The sequence below is a fragment of the Hypanus sabinus genome, chromosome 9 (assembly GCF_030144855.1).
Source record: "Hypanus sabinus isolate sHypSab1 chromosome 9, sHypSab1.hap1, whole genome shotgun sequence".
Classification (NCBI taxonomy): Eukaryota; Metazoa; Chordata; class Chondrichthyes; order Myliobatiformes; family Dasyatidae; genus Hypanus; species Hypanus sabinus.
Genome location: NC_082714.1, coordinates 150,078,041 through 150,094,382, shown reverse-complemented (window position 1 = coordinate 150,094,382; position 16,342 = coordinate 150,078,041). Strand labels below are relative to the sequence as shown.

The 16,342-nt window shown below is 42.1% G+C and overlaps 1 protein-coding gene across 1 annotated transcript in view; it reads right to left on the bottom strand.

The window, feature by feature from the left end:
• The window catches only part of LOC132399902 (translocating chain-associated membrane protein 1-like), a 123,416-nt gene that overhangs the window by 4,308 nt on the left and 102,766 nt on the right, over positions 1-16,342 (bottom strand). Inside the window, exon 10 of the mRNA XM_059980801.1 lies at positions 11,605-11,765. Within this exon, the coding sequence (XP_059836784.1) occupies positions 11,605-11,765 (161 nt within the window). The remainder of the gene's footprint in view (positions 1-11,604; positions 11,766-16,342) is intronic.

Here is a 16,342-nt window from a genome sequence, read left to right as displayed (position 1 = left end):
CATTTGACACTTCCTTGTCAATATCTAGTCTGCTCAGATTATGGAGTTGGAAATGTATCTATTTTAATGCTAGGAGCATTGTAAGAAAGGTGGATGAGCTTAAAGCGTGGATTGATACCTGGAATTATGATGTTGTAGCTATTAGTGAAACATGGTTGCAGGAAGGGTGTGATTGGCAACTAAATATTCCTGGATTTAGTTGCTTCAGGTGTGATAGAGTAGGAGGGGCCAGAGGAGGAGGTGTTGCATTGCTTGTCCGAGAAAATCTTATGGCGGTGCTTTGGAAGGATAGATTAGAGAGCTCCTCTAGGGAGACTATTTGGGTGGAATTGAGGAATGGGAAAGGTGTAGTAACACTGATAGGAGTGTATTATAGGCCACCTAATGGGGAGCGTGAGTTGGAAGAGCAAATGTGTAAGGAGATAGCAGATATTTGTAGTAAACACAAGGTGGTTGTGGGAGATTTTAATTTTCCACATGTAGACTGGGAAGCTCATTCTGTAAAAGGGCTGGATGGTTTAGAGTTTGTGAAATGTGTGCAGGATAGTTTTTTGCAACAATACATAGAAGTACCGACTAGAGATGGGGCAGTGTTGGATCTCCTGTTAGGGAATGCGATAGGTCAGCTGACAGATGTGTGTGTTGGGGAGCACTTCGGGTCCAGTGATCACAATAGCATGAGCTTCAATATAATTATGGAGAAGGACAGGACAGGACCTAGAGTTGAGATTTTTGATTGGAGAAAGGCTAACTTTGAGGAGATGCGAAGGGATTTAGAGAGAGTGGATTGGGTCAAGTTGTTTTATGGGAAGGATGTAATAGAGAAATGGAGGTCATTTAAGGGTGAAATTATGAGGGTACAGAATCTTTATGTTCCTGTTAGGTTGAAAGGAAAGGTTAAAGGTTTGAAAGCACCATGGTTTTCAAGGGATATTAGAAATTTGGTTTGGAAAAAGAGGGATGTCTACAATAGATATAGGCAGCATGGAGTAAAGGAATTGCTCAAGGAATATAAAGAATGTAAAAGGAATCTTAAGAAAGAGATTAGAAAAGCTAAAAGAAGATACGAGGTTGGTTTGGCAAATCAGGTGAAAGTAAATCCAAAAGGTTTCTACAGTTATATTAAAAGCAAGAGGATAGTGAGGGATAAAATTTGCCCCTTAGAGAATCAGAGTGGTCAGCTATGTGTGGAGCCGAGGGAGATGGGAGAGATTTTGAACAATTTCTTCTCTTTGGTATTCACTAAGGAGAAGGATATTGAATTGTGTAAGGTGTGGGAAACAAGTAAGGAAGTTATGGAACCTATGGCAATGAAAGAGGTGGAAGTACTGGCGCTTTTAAGAAATTTTAAAGTGGATAAATCTCCGGGTCCTGACAGGATATTCCCCAGGACCTTGAGGGAAGTTTGTGTAGAAATAGCAGGAGCTCTGACGGAGATCTTTAAGATGTCATTAGAAACGGGGATTGTGCCGGAGGATTGGCGTATTGCTCATGTGGTTCCATTGTTTAAAAAGGGTTCTAGAAGTAAGCCTAGCAATTATAGACCTGTCAGTTTGACATCAGTGGTGGGTAAATTAATGGAAAGTATTCTTAGAGATAGCATTAATAATTATCTGGATAGACAGGATCTGATTAGGAGTAGCCAGCATGGATTTGTGCGTGGAAGGTCATGTTTGACAAACCTTATTGAATTTTTTGAAGAAGTTACGAGGAATGTTGACGAGGGTAAGGCAGTGGATGTAGTCTATATGGACTTCAGCAAAGCCTTTGACAAAGTTCCACGTGGAAGGTTAGTTAAGAAGGTTCAGTCATTAGGTATTAATGCTGGAGTAATAAAATGGATTCAACAGTGGCTAGATGGGAGATGCCAGAGAGTAGTGGTGGATAATTGTTTATTGGGATGGAGGCCGGCGACTAGCGGGGTGCCTCAGGGATCTGTTTTGGGCCCAATGTTGTTTGTAATATACATAAATGATCTGGATGATGGGGTGGTAAATTGGATTAGTAAGTATGCCGATGATACTAAGGTAGGAGGTGTTGTGGATAATGAGGTGGGTTTTCAAAGCTTGCAGGGAGATTTATGCTGGTTAGAAGAATGGGCTGAACATTGGCAGATGGAGTTTAATGCTGAGAAGTGTGAGGTTCTACATTTTGGCAGGAATAATCCAAATAGAACATACAGGGTAAATGGTAGGGCATTGAGGAATGCAGAGGAACAGAGAGATCTAGGAATAACAGTGCATAGTTCCCTGAAGGTGGAGTCTCATGTAGATAGGGTGGTGAAGAAGGCTTTTGGAACGCTGGCCTTTATAAATCAAAGCATTGAGTACAGAAATTGGAATGTAATGTTAAAATTGTACAAGGCATTGGTAAGGCCAAATTTAGAATATTGTGTGCAGTTCTGGTCACCGAATTATAGGAAAGATATCAATAAATTAGAGAGAGTGCAGAGACGATTTACTAGGATGTTACCTAGGTTTCAGCACTTAAGTTACAGAGAAAGGTTGAACAAGTTAGGTCTCTATTCATTGGAGCGTAGAAGGTTGAGGGGGGATTTGATCGAGTATTTAAAATTTTGAGAGGGATAGAGTTGACGTGAATAGGCTGTTTCCATTGAGAGTAGGGGAGATTCAAATGAGAGGACATGATTTGAGAGTTAGGGGGCAGAAGTTTAAGGGAAACACAAGGGGGTATTTCTTTACTCAGAGAGTGATAGCTGTGTAGAATGAGCTTCCTGTAGAAGTAGTAGAGGTCAGTTCAGTTGTGTCATTTAAGGTAAAATTGGATAGGTATATGGACAGGAAAGGAGTGGAGGGTTATGGGCTGAGTGCGGGCAGGTAGGACTAGGTGAGATTAAGAGTTCGGCACGGACTAGGAGGGCCGAGATGGCCTGTTTCCATTCTGTGATTGTTATATGGCTATATGATTTAACTTTTCCTTCAATAGTGACAATGTCTTCATGTTTCTGGTTGTGCTCTCATTTAAATTTAATGGTGTATACTTATCAGAATTGCATATGCTTGTGTGGAGTGCTGACTGCTGTTTTCGTTGATGAAAGTATACCCATAGAAGTTTTATCTGACTGTTGTATAGATTTTTAATGTCTGTTTTTCCCCTTCTGTCTGCCTGTCCATATTAGGTAGTGTTAATCCAAGCACATTCAAATGCACAGAATATTATTTGAAATTTGTCATTTTAGTTCTTATTTTTCTTTGTAAACTATTACTAATATTATTACTTCCCCTTTACCCAATTACACAGTCAAGACAACCTGTTAAAGTTGCAGGGATTTCCTCAGCAAAATAATGGAAATCGTAAGACACCCCTATTCAAATCAACAGCGTCTTGAAGTAGTTATTTTATTTAAATTATAGGATTTGAAATATTAAATTTGCACAAATGGCATAGAAGTATTATTTCCCCATTAGGGAACATCAGTTAAACTACACATGTATTCACCAATAATAAATGGACATTTTTTAAAAATACTGTGAATTAACAGGTATATCATTCAAAATAAAACTTTTGAATTTAACAGCAAACAATCAACAATTGCAAACCCACAGTATTATCAAACTGAAATCAATTTGATGCAAATTTAAATTGATTTGTTCTATTTTTCAAACTTTGCATCATGAGCATCTGTTAGTAAGAATAGCAATGAAATGTTCGAACAGGCTCTCCTTGCGTCTTGAATTCCTTTCCAACATAAATCTTTGTGTACTAGAAGTTCACTGCATATTTTAATCACATCACTAAACAGAGTTTTATGACAGAACTGCAGTTTGTTTTGTATATCAATATATCCACAAAGGAACAGCTGAGTAGTTGTGAGAACCAACTGAAAAACACTGTGATCACTGGTTCCTTGTATAAAATGAGAATGGTTTGCAAAGGTTCAGCATATCTTCTAAAACTTTCATAAACATCCACAGAAGTGTAGTGGAGAGAATACTGACTGGTTGCATCACAACCTGATATGCAAACACCAATGTCCTTGAACAGAAATCTTCCAAAAAAGTAGTGGATATAGCCCAGTCCATCACAGGTAAAGCCCACCCCACCATTGAGCACATCTACAAGGAGCCCTGTTGCAGCTCAGTAGAATCCATCATCAAAGATCCTCATCATCCACACTCTTTTCTCACTGCTGCCATCAAGGAGGTACAATAGCCTCAACTCCCACACAACCAGGTTCAGAAACAATCATTACCTCTCCACCATCAGGCTCCTGAACCAAAGGTGATAACTTTACTTGCCCAATCACTGCACTGTTCCCACAAATTAGACTTACTTTCAAGGATTCTTCATGCTATGTTCTGATATTTATTGCTTTTTTTTTGTATTTTCAATTTGTTGTCATTTGCACATTAGTTGTCCATCTTGTGTGTTGTTTTCATTGATTCGATTGTGTTCCTTTGAATTCAGTATGAACACCCGCAAGAAAATGAATTTCAGCAGTGTATGGTGACATATAACTGAGATGTGTACAATATGATGCAAAGCACCAAGACTTGTACAGGATTCTATGGCTTGTGACTTTCCATCACATGTGCAAACAGTTCACTTCTACATTCTGGAGAAGTCTTTCCATAATGCAGATGGGATATCTGAAGATAAAATTACAAAATGGGGAGGCACAAAAAAAGTTTTATTCATGTTTGGCTAATTATGAAAACACCACTTCATTTTAACTTGCACTATTTTTCTTTTGCATATTGGTTATTTGTCATTGTTATGTATAGTTTTTCATAGGTGTTACTGTACTTCCTTATTTTCCTGCGAATGCCTGCAAGAAGATGAATCTCAATATAGTGTACGATGACATACATGTATTTTGAAATTTCAAGAAGTTCAAAGTAAATTTATTATCAAAGTTAGTTACACATTTGCTCACAAATAAATTCAACCAATCTACATGGATGGTGAGCTTTAAGTTTTCTCCAAACTAAACTGGCAAATCGTTTATTATTGTCACATGTACTGAGATGAAGTGGAGGAAAACTGTTGTGCATGCCAACCATACAGATCATTTCACCATTGAGGTAATACAAAGGAAAAGCAATACAGAATGAAGAATGATGTGTTACAGATACAGAGAAAGTGCAGTGTAATCAGACAATAAGGTGTAAAACCCCACTGATTTGCTTGGCTGCACAAGTCTAGGGAAGACACACTCTGGTCTCGCAAAAACCGAGAGATTGAATCTGCTCACCCACCCCAAATCCCAGTTTGTGTGGATGCTGAGTAATTCACTACCCTGTTACAACTCAGTGCCAAGAAATAACAGACAGCATAACGCATACAACTAAAGGAATTATATATATGAAACTTACTTAAATAAGGAAAAGATAGAAAAAGCAAAAAGGGCCATTAAAATTAAACAGTCAGATGTGCACAAGTTGCAACTCATCTTGAACTTCTCTGTCACTCACACGCAGGGCCCTCAGTCTGCGTGAAAGCACACACCACCTTCCAAACATCGCTCATAATCCATCTAGAACAAACCAGTCTCCCACTGGGTCATATCCTACAGCCTGTTCTCCCCAGCATCTTCTCTCTTTGTGGCTAGCCAATCGAAAGCTCCAAGACCAACCTTAGCGTCACTCATCAAAAAAAAAGCCCCCCCCCCCCCCCATTTCCACTATCCTAATCGGATGGTACACATTCTCCATCATCCCTCATCTTCAACAATAACCCGAATGGGCTGAAAGCAGAATAGACTGCTCTTACAGAACTGCTAAATGAAATACCTGGGCATTACATCCTCATGACTTAGAAACAATTTGCCATCCTATCATTAATAACACCATTTTCAGAGGAATTTTGTGATGTGAGAGCCTTCAATCTATTTGTAAATGACAATAACATATCTCACTATGGGGATAGTCGCAAAACTCTGTTCCTCCGATGCTACATAGGCCAGCCTATCTGGGGGTCTCCTGACTCTTCAGTTTCAGACACTTTGTGGGATACTTCTGGTCTACATGGCGAGGTCTTCCCTGGTCTATTACTTTTGCCTTACAGCAACTCTGATCCCTCTGCAACTTTACTGAGCTCAGCTTCATTCCCAGTTATTTTAGAGCCCAGCCCACCTTCATGGTCCAGCTGCAAGCCTGCCCTGTCCACTGCTAGCCCCTCCCCCCCCCATTTCATCTGCCTCAGCGCAAGAAGGGTTGGGAATCCCTTTCTCAATTAATGGGGAGTTAGCAAAAGGCGGTATATACCATACCCCCATTTCCTCATTCTCCAAGTCTATATCCCATTCAGGAACGGGGGCCATTCTAATCCTGTCTGCTGCTGGTCCTTCAGTCTCCCTCTGTCTCAGTTTTCTTACTCGGTGTAGGGTCCACATCAAGCTCTGGATCAACATGCACCTATTGTCCCAGAGGTAAGTGGTTCCGATGGAGAATTTTGACAGGCCCATTCCCATTCTCTGGTTTCACCTGGAAAACTGGTACGTTTGGCATCTGCCTCTCCACTACATAGGGCATAGCCGCCCAGTGGTCAATCAATTTCTGTGTCCCAGGTAGTCCCAAATTCTTTATGAGGGCTCAGTCTCCAGGCACGGGTTGGGAGAACCTAACCTTTAGATCATACCTCCTCTTATTTCCTTGATTCTGCCTAGCAGCCATGACCTCAGCTAACTCATAAGCCTTTTTTACCTCCCTTCTCATATCAGACACATACTTCAGATAAGTCTGTTGTATATCTTCCTTGACAGTACCAAAACAGATCAATGGACAACTCTGCTTCACGCCCAAACATCAGATACTACAATGAGTACCCAATAGTTTGATTCTGTGTACAGTTGTAGCAGTGGCCAGATGTCCACTGATATGTTGACTCCACTTGTTCTTTTTGCTGATCTCCAGGGTTCCACGCATGCCTAACAAGTTCTGATTGAACCTCTTGGGCTGGGGATCACCCTGTGGGTGATCGGGCGTAGTTTTCAACTCCAACCATGCTCAATAACTCACATATGAGCCTACTCTCGAAATCCTGTCCCTGATTGCTATGTATCCGCCTAGGGAGGCCATAATAAATGAAATAATTCTCCTATAACACTTTGGCCAGAGACCCCCACGGTCCAAAGTTTTCCTGACACCACTGTCATCCTGTTCACTTGTACAACCGAGGGCTTCTGCAGTTCAGGCCTCACCAGTACCCCAACAGGTAAGCAGGACTCCTCTTAATGGTCTTCCGCAGCATCCACCAAGAGGGCCTTGGCATCAGGCATTCCAGGAAATTTGGGATTTCCAGGCACTCTAGCTACTTCCTCAGGCCATAACACGACTGGTTTGGCCTGGTTGTACCACACAGTCCCTTATTTATGCTCACCATTCAGCCCAGTGCAGCCACGCACTTCCTCAAAAACAGTATGGAACAAAGGGTGAATGACAATATTTTCAGAAAGCTCTCTCCAATTTTCTCCTTGCAGGCTCCCATTAACCTCCTCATATTAGGAGTATTTGTCCCCACAAAAGTTTTGTCTTTCTCAACTGTGTCCGGACAAACCAACTCTAATGTATCAAGGACCTCAGCTACTCCTACATCTGCCTCTGACAACTCCACCTTCAATGAAAAGTAACCATCATACAAATAATCATTCATACTAAGACTCCAGATCTTTAGCACACTGAATGGCATCAATGTTAAGTGCATCAGATATCAGCTGTAATACATACCGCACAGCAGAGTAACCGGAGAGCTAGTGTCAAGTATGGCTCTAGCATTAACACCCTCAATCCGTAGTGATACACTGGAGCTTGGTCCCACTAAGCCTTCAGTAAGTTTTTTTCTGCTTTAAGGTGTTCCTCGATATACTGCTGAGAACGAGTCCCCCCCCCCCCCCCCCCAGAGATGCCAGGCCATTCTCTCACGGTCTCTCTGCTTAGGTACCCGGGGCTCCCTCTCCGAGGGTTTTCCCATCCTTCACACTCACACCTGACATGTCCCTCTTCACCACAGTTATAACAGACAATACCAGTCACTCCCCTACTCGCAAGACCCCATTCACTTGCAGCCCTCTCCTTAGTCCGTCCCCTCAGGGGGCCCGACTCCCTGTCGGAGTTTTTGTGCGGGGTGGCTGCACCCACTGATAACATCCAGGACGTTTCAGTCCTACACTCTGCCACGAGCTCCTTTACCACTTCCTGGGATGGGTTATCAGTGGTCACTTCAGCCAAGGGGTCTACTACTGAGGACTGTACTCATGGAGGCCTCCCGCACTTCCTTCACATTCTCCTCCTCTCTTACTTCTCAAATCAGCTTGACAAACAAAAGGAGGGGGCGCATCTTACGAGACATTCAGAGACCCCAAAGATCAGTGGCTGGGTGCCTTTCGCCTCTTGGTCCATTCAGAACTGATTCACCTCAGCCATTTGAATGACCCCCCCACACCACAAGCAACTCAGCTACCTCTCTAGCCAAAAAATGTAAGCGGAAAGTTGCTCCCTCTTATGAAACATGTTCCAAAATCCTGTCATAAGCTCCATTGGGCTTCCCATCATGCCAAAAGTATTTTCTACTGCCTTTTTGTAGCCCACAGAAGCAGCAAAGGGATTCTGTGTCTTCAAGGATCTTACTTCATTTACAGCCAGCCCCCTCAAACTCTCTACCAATTGCTGTCTTTTTATATCATCAGAGCACTGCCACTCATCCAGCATCTGAGAGGTCTGTTCCACCCAAGTCAAACACTCCTCTTCCTCTTTAGGGGTGGGCTTCATTTCTGAGAATAGCAGGGACTTGGAACTTGGGCATTTTGCCATTTATTCGCCAGGGAGGCAAGTGCTGCTACCAATTCAGAATGCTTACCCCTTGCTGGAGGACTCATTAGACCTTCCGCACTTCCTTCCCCTTCCCCTTCCAGACCACTCTTTCCCCTTGCTCCATAGAAACAAGAACAATCTCCGCCCCCAACTACGGGAGACACTGCTTCCGATACAGCATGCTAGCCCACACTTTTCCTTTCCTGGGGCCCCCAGTAGTACCAGGCAGACCCACCGCTGTTACATCAGCACTAGTCTGAACTAAAACAAAGTCTTTGCCCGCCATTTGCTCAAACCTCCACTTCATGATTGTAACTTTTCCTAATGCATTAACAGTACTTAAAGTCCGAATTAACAATTCATTTTGACTTCGAATGTCTACCCCACTCAATACACACGCATTTGTTACCAGTAACCCTGTGGATTCACACCACCACTCAACCCCTGCAGCATCCGTTACCATGTATCGCAATCACGTTACTGGACAATAGTTTAACTCAGGCTTAAACAAACAACCCACTGGATCAATGCTCAGGGCAACCACACAGCATCCAACAAAATCAGCCCGGGATGATTCCCCCACAAATAAAACCCTGCTGATTTCCTTGGCTGTACAAGTCGAGGGAAGACAGATTCCTGTCCTATCAAACCAGTGAGATTGAGATGGCTCTCCCACCTCAACCCTGGATTGTGTAGATGCTGAATAATTCACTATCCTGTTAAAACTCAGTGCCAAGAAATAACAGACAGCACACTGCATACAACTAAAGGAATTATATTCATGAAAGTTACTTAACTAAAGGGTTAGGAAAGAAAAGAAAGAAAAAACAAAAAGGGACCATTATAATTAAACAGTCAAATGTGCACAAGTTGGAACTCATCTTGAACTTCTCTATCACTCATGCGCTGAGCCCTCAGACAGTGTGAAAGCACACACCACCTTCTGAACATCACATGTAATCCATCTCAGAACAAACGGGTCTCCCACCAGGTCACATCCTATGACTGGTTCTCCCCCAGTGTCTTATCTCTTCATCTCCCGCCAAACAAAAGCACCAAAACCAACTGTAGCATCCCTCACCAAAAAAAACTCCCCCCAGTTCCACCATCCTAACTGGATGGCACATTCCTCATCATCCCTCATCTTCAACAATAACCCAAACAGGTTGAAAGCAGAACAGGACTGCTAAATTAAATACCTACAGCATAAGAGTAAAGATGTGAACCAGGGCATTACAGGTGCAAATCCATGATGAGATAGATTTTGAAGTCAAGTCCATCCTATTGTATAAGGGGATTATTCAATTGTACTATAACAGTGGAATAAAAGCTGTCTTTGAGCTGGGTAGTACATATCTTCATGCATTTGCTTCTTTGGTTCAGTCAGGGGGTGGGAGAAAAATATCCGAGATGAGAATGGGGTCTTGGATTATGTTAGGTGCTTTACTAAGGCAGCAAAAAGTGTAGAGAGAGCTGATCCAATGTAATTCCAACAGGAATTTAGCCTGGGCCAACCTCAAGCAAGTGGACAGGAGTGTGTAGGATTTGATTAACTCTATATTTGGTGCTTTTGGAAAAGGATTCAAAAGTTAATAAAACATTGAACATAAATTCTACTTATGTTCTAATTTTGTGATTGAACCTTATAAGTAATAGGTATAGGAGTGGTGAGTTGGTGATTAAATCTGATCTACCTCGAATCCACTTTTCTACATCATTAGTATACTTTGATTCTCTTGGGTAGTATGTAGGTTACAGCAGTACAGAAGGTTCTGAACTGATCCAGAATCTTGGACTGATGATACAAGAGTAATACAGTACTAGTCATAGGATAAAATATGTAATCAGTAAGCTACATGTTTTTCCCTCGATCATATAAATCTCTACATTTCAGTATTCCTATCTTATGTTGAGAGAGTAATCCTGGGAAAAAGCTTAATTAATAATGGGATTTCCTGACGATCATGTAGAGAGAGAGATGGAAAGAGACCCTTCAGCCCAATGGGTCTGCACCATCAGCAACCCATTTACACTAATCCCATTTTGCTTTTTCACCCCCTTAACTCCTCCTCATTCACCAACACACTATGGACAATTTACAGTGGCCAGTTAACCTACCAGCCTGCAGGTTTGTGGAATGTGGGAAGAAAATGGAGCACTCAGGATGGAAATCCATGCAGTCCCAGAAAGGATGTGCACACTACAAACAGTCAACACCCGAGGTCAGGATTGAAACTGGGTCTCTGGTGCCATCAGGCAGCAACTCTACCAACTGCACCACTGTTGCAGGCTAACTATATTAATTCAGGTCAGCTTAATACCTAAGAAACCAAAAGCTGACATACAGACGAGAAACCAGGCTATGCAAAATGATTCCTAATCTTGGATTTCTATCTGTTAATTAATTCTCAATACATGTTAATATAATTCCATGCCAGAAAACATGTTGTGAAATCATTTGTGTGACAGTTTCCCTACTCTGCCTCCCCTCTTATCCTTTTGTCTTCTCTTCACCTGCATATCACTTCCCCTTGTGGGCCCTCCTCCTTCCCTTTCTCCCATCAGATTCCTTCTTCTTTAGCCCTTTACCTTTTCCATCTATTCACCTTCCAGCTTCTCACTTCATCCCCCATCTCCTCTCCCCCATCACTTTCTAGCTTGTAGTCCATCCCCTTCTTATTCTTGCTTTGATGAAATATCGACCATTTATTCCTTCCATAGCTGCCTGCCTGACCAGCTGAGTTCCTCCAACATTTTGTGTGTGTCTCCGGATTTACAAGATCTACAGAATCTCCTGTGTTAAATAATGAAAGTTTCTTATTTTAATACTTACACTTGTTACATTCCCTTTTTGATGGTTTGTTCTTGGTATTAACTACTTTCTTTTTAGGGATCTGATTCTGAGTGTGTTCCCTCCACTTCTTCAGCTGGAAGTTAATAAACTTCCACATCATCCATGCTTGAGTTAGACAAATAGCTGCCAGGCAACTAATCCTGTTTAAACAAAGACACCCACATTTTAATGAACCACTTAATTATTCAAAGCAAAAATACACAGAAAAAATTTAGAAGACAGTGCCACTGGGCAAATATAACACATGGAATTATAATAAATACAGCAATGTACCATCTGGAAATCTAAAGAATTTCATAAAAAAGACAAACTGTGTGATCAGTTGGTTGTAAATGTAATACAGGCCAAACACAGGTCTTGGCTTAATGATTATCCAATTGTATTTGGCCTTGCAATGTTATTGTGAAAGAAGAGTAAATTTCTGAGAACAAGCAACACTAGAAGTGGTCAGTTAAAAGTCTGTCTTCGAAATTAATCTTCTAAAGTACATATGTTGCTAAAGTTCCCTGACTTTATCGTATCATCATCACTGACACCTGACAGTCATTCTGTCAGAAATCTTAAAGTAGGTGGACATGGTAAAACTCGACTGCCTTAGGAAGACTGGATTGAGGAGGCATCTGAACACAAGAAAACCAAGTATCAGGAGCTGGTAGAGCAATGCCAAAGACCAGGGTGGAGAGCACGATGTAAGCCTATAGAGGCAGGCTGTAGAAGTTTTGCTCACTGCTTGTTGTGCAGAACCTATTCTCTCCTTGGCACGATCGGATAGCAAAACAAAGAGCCATCAGGACTGTCACAGAGGCTGCCATGCAAGCCTCCAGATGGCTATAGATCAAGCAGTGTGACCTGTAGACCAATGCTACTGGGACACAAGGCAGGGCATGATCAACCCTGGCCGGGTCACCTTGGTGAGGGTATTTGATGAAAGACCTGAAATGCCCAATGACCCAGGTTATATCACTGATGTGACCCAGTTCATCTTAGGATGCATCTCAGCATCTACATTTATATACTGCATCATCTTTTGTTTGCACAGTATATGATAATGAGACAGAGAAAGTAACGTTTCTTTCAAAATATCATAAAAATTAGATCCTATGTGGAACATGACTAAAATCAATATCTTTAAACTGTTCAAAGTAAAAACACTATTGGCAAAATTACTGCCGCTCTGCATACATGTGATCTGTTACACCAAAAAAATTGCTTGCATTTAAAGGTAACCAACACCAAAATTATCCCACCATTTTTACTGTTAGCTAATCAACACCAATTATGGTGAAAATAGGAAGATCCCAAAAGCAGAATTTAAATTATTTAAAGTAATTACAAGTATTTTAGGTTTTAAGTCAAAAATGTTAAAATTAGCTAGTTTGAGTATTCTTTTATAGTTCCATTAGAACAAAAATAACCTGACGTAATAGAATTTATACAGAAACTCAGATCCGGAAATTTTATTGAGGAAGTCATTTGGCTCAACTGATTTGTATTGAGCCAAATGGAACCACTTATGTTCTCTAAGTGGTTCCATCTACTCAGCTTTATTTAACCTCCCAATATATCCTTTGATTTGTTCCTCCCTTAAACATTTTATCCACCTCCCTCCTAAACATAACTCTGCTATTGGCTTTAAATTTTCTTCATGTGGTCCACATTATGTTCTGCTTTATTTTCAAAATGAAGGATCAAAAACTTCAGAAGCTCTTGAAAGAGCTACAGGTAAAAACTCAATGGCAGAATATGGTCTAATTATTTCAAACCAATCTAGCAGTCCAAGTGATGTCAAGTAACTCATCAATCAGGCTTTGTAAGGATATTCTGCTGCTCAGAAAGAAATATTGGAAAGCAAAGAACCAAGAGGCACAGAGAAGAAAGGTCATATGTTATTGAGCAACACACACAAAATGCTGCTGGATCACAGCAGGCCAGGCAGCATCTATAGGAAGAAGTACTGTCGACGTTTTGGGCTGAGACCCTTCATCAGGACTAACTGAAAGAAAAGTGGAGAAGGAAAAGGATCATGGGATGGGAGGCCTACAGAGAAAGAAAGGGGGAGGGGAGCACCAGAGAGAGATGGAGAGCAGGCAAGGAGTGATTGGGAGAGTGGCAGACAGAGAAAAAAGGGGGGGAAATAATAAATAAATAAGGGATGGGGTAGGAAGGGGAGGAGGAGCATTAACGGAAGTTAGAAAAACCAATGTTCATGCCACCAGGTTGGAGGCTACCCAGATGGAATATAAGGTGTTGTTCCTCTAACCTGAGTGTGGCTTCATCTTGACAGAAGAGGAGGCCATGGATAGACATATCAGAATGGGAATCGGACGTGGAATTAAAATGTGTGGCTACTGGGAGATTCTGCTTTCTCTGGCAGACGGAGCATCGGTGTTCAGCGAGTTTCCCTTTTCCAGCTGTGTATCCCTTTTGCCAATCAACTTTTGAGCTCTTGGCTTCATCCCTCCCCCCAACCCCTTCTTCTCCTATCATTTCGGATCTCCCCCTCCCCCTTTCAAACCTTTTACTATCTTTTCTTTCAGTTAGTCCTGATGAAGGGTCTCAGCCTGAAACGTCGACTGTACTTCTTCCTATAGATGCTACCTGGCCTGCTGCGTTCCACCAGCATTTTGTGTGTATTGCTTGAATTTCCAGCATCTGCAGATTTCCTCATGTCTATGTTATTGAGATTTGGTTGGTCCCCATTGAAATCAGGGATGAAATAGTTTTAGAACTTTGTGGAGTATCCCACCGAGTTAACTGGAAGATAACACAAGCAGATAAGCATTTATCTCTACAAGCGCCCTAAGTGCCACACCTTCCTCACCTCCATTCAAGGCTTCAAACAGTCATTCCAGCTGAAGCAACTCAGCATCTGCAAATCTTCTGGGATTATCTATTGTGTCTGGTGCTCCTGATACTGGGGAATCACTTTGTCGAGCACCTCCTCACCATCTGCCACAAGTGGGACTTCCCTGAGGCCAAATATTTTAATTCAGATTCCACTTCCGGTAAAATGGCAGCATGTATAGACACAGTGGACACTCATTGGCCAACCAAAAGGTGCTTTTTTTTCTTTGTTTGACTCCAATAACTACATGTACAGCAGGTCTACCACATCAGTGAGCTGCTCATTGTTTGGAGTAGCTGGCCAGGGTGTTGTAAAAGCTAGCTGGCGGTTTAGAGGCGAGTCAGGGTGCCAGACCTCAGGAGGATCCAGAATGGGTTTGGAAGAGTTGACCTGGGAGCAGACCATGCTGCTGCCTGCAACTTGGAGACACCAAAGTTGGTGCCTTCAAGGTGGTGCAAAGTCAGTATGTAGTGAAACCTTGAGTGACTGTCTTGGATGTTTCTTTTGCAATTGCAAGACCCTGTTGGACATTGATTTCCACAGGCAGCGAGGCAGCAGTGTTGACTCAGTAGTAGCAAGGACTAGGCCTCAAGCAGCGAGCTGGCGTTATAGAGTAACGTCTGGGCTTGGTTGTGCTCCAGTTGGTGCTGCCCTCCTGTGTTGGATCGATGGAATTACAGGCCGGACTGCTGGGAACAATCAATTTGCGAGACATCGCTCAGGGTCTTGGACTAAAAATGTGTTTTCTTACGTGATTATGCGTTTTTTTCCCCCTTTCTCACTATTTTAAATGCACGTCTATGTTTTTGTACCTTGGCCCCAGAGGAACACTCTCGCGTTCTGCAGTAACTGTGTATGGTTTGACTGACAATTAAACTTGATTTGATTTGATTTCCAGTCCGACGTGTCACTCCATGGCCTCTTTTTGTGCCAAGGTGAGACTAGCTTCAGGATGGAGGAGTAATACCTTAGGACCAACCTGATGGCATGAATATAGATGGAGGATAAATTCCAGTGATGGAATTTCCCCCCACCCCCCCTTTCTTTATTCCTCACTCTGACCTTTCAGTTTTCCCCTCCACCTTCCCCTTCTCCTACTGTACATTCTCCTCTCCCATCAGATCCTTTCCTCTCTTCCCCTTGAATCTTCCCACCCACCTATCACCTTCCAGCTAGCCTCTGCCCCCACCCTTTTATTCTGGCATCTCCCCTCCACCCTTTCCAGTGCTGAAGAAGGGTTTTGGCCCAAAATGTCGACTGCTCATTCTCCCTATTGATTGCTGCCTGAGCTGCTGAATTCCTCCAGCATTTTGAGTGTGTTGCAGCAGGTGGAGGGTGCAGAGTGGAGGGAAAAGGCTTTTTGGAATCAGAGTCATAAGAGCACTAAAGCACTGGAACAGAACATTAGGCCATGTAGTCCATGCCAAAAGAGTTATTCTGATGAGTAAATCACATGTATTTTGTCAACAGATGCAAGAAGGATATAAGCGAGAATACCCAAAAGGAAGAAAAAAATACTGGGGAACAATGAGATGTACAAAGAAATGCAGATATTGCAAGTCAGACATAAAAACAATGCAGTGAATGTTCAGCAATTTATGTAGCATCTTTGAAGAGGAAAAATGTTGCAGGTTGATGACCCTTCAAAACTGGCCAATTCTGGTAGTAACTACCGAGACTAATTACCTGAAATTGTTGAATTCAACTTTCAAACCTTGTGACCTGCATTGTGCCCATTAAAAGATGGGAAGCTGTTCCTCAAAATTGTATTATTGGGTTTCATAGAAATGCTTAAGCAGCTAAAGTTGGCAAATTAGTGTCAATTATTGTCACTCCAGGAAATTATATTAATAAAATATGTTCTGAAAAAAA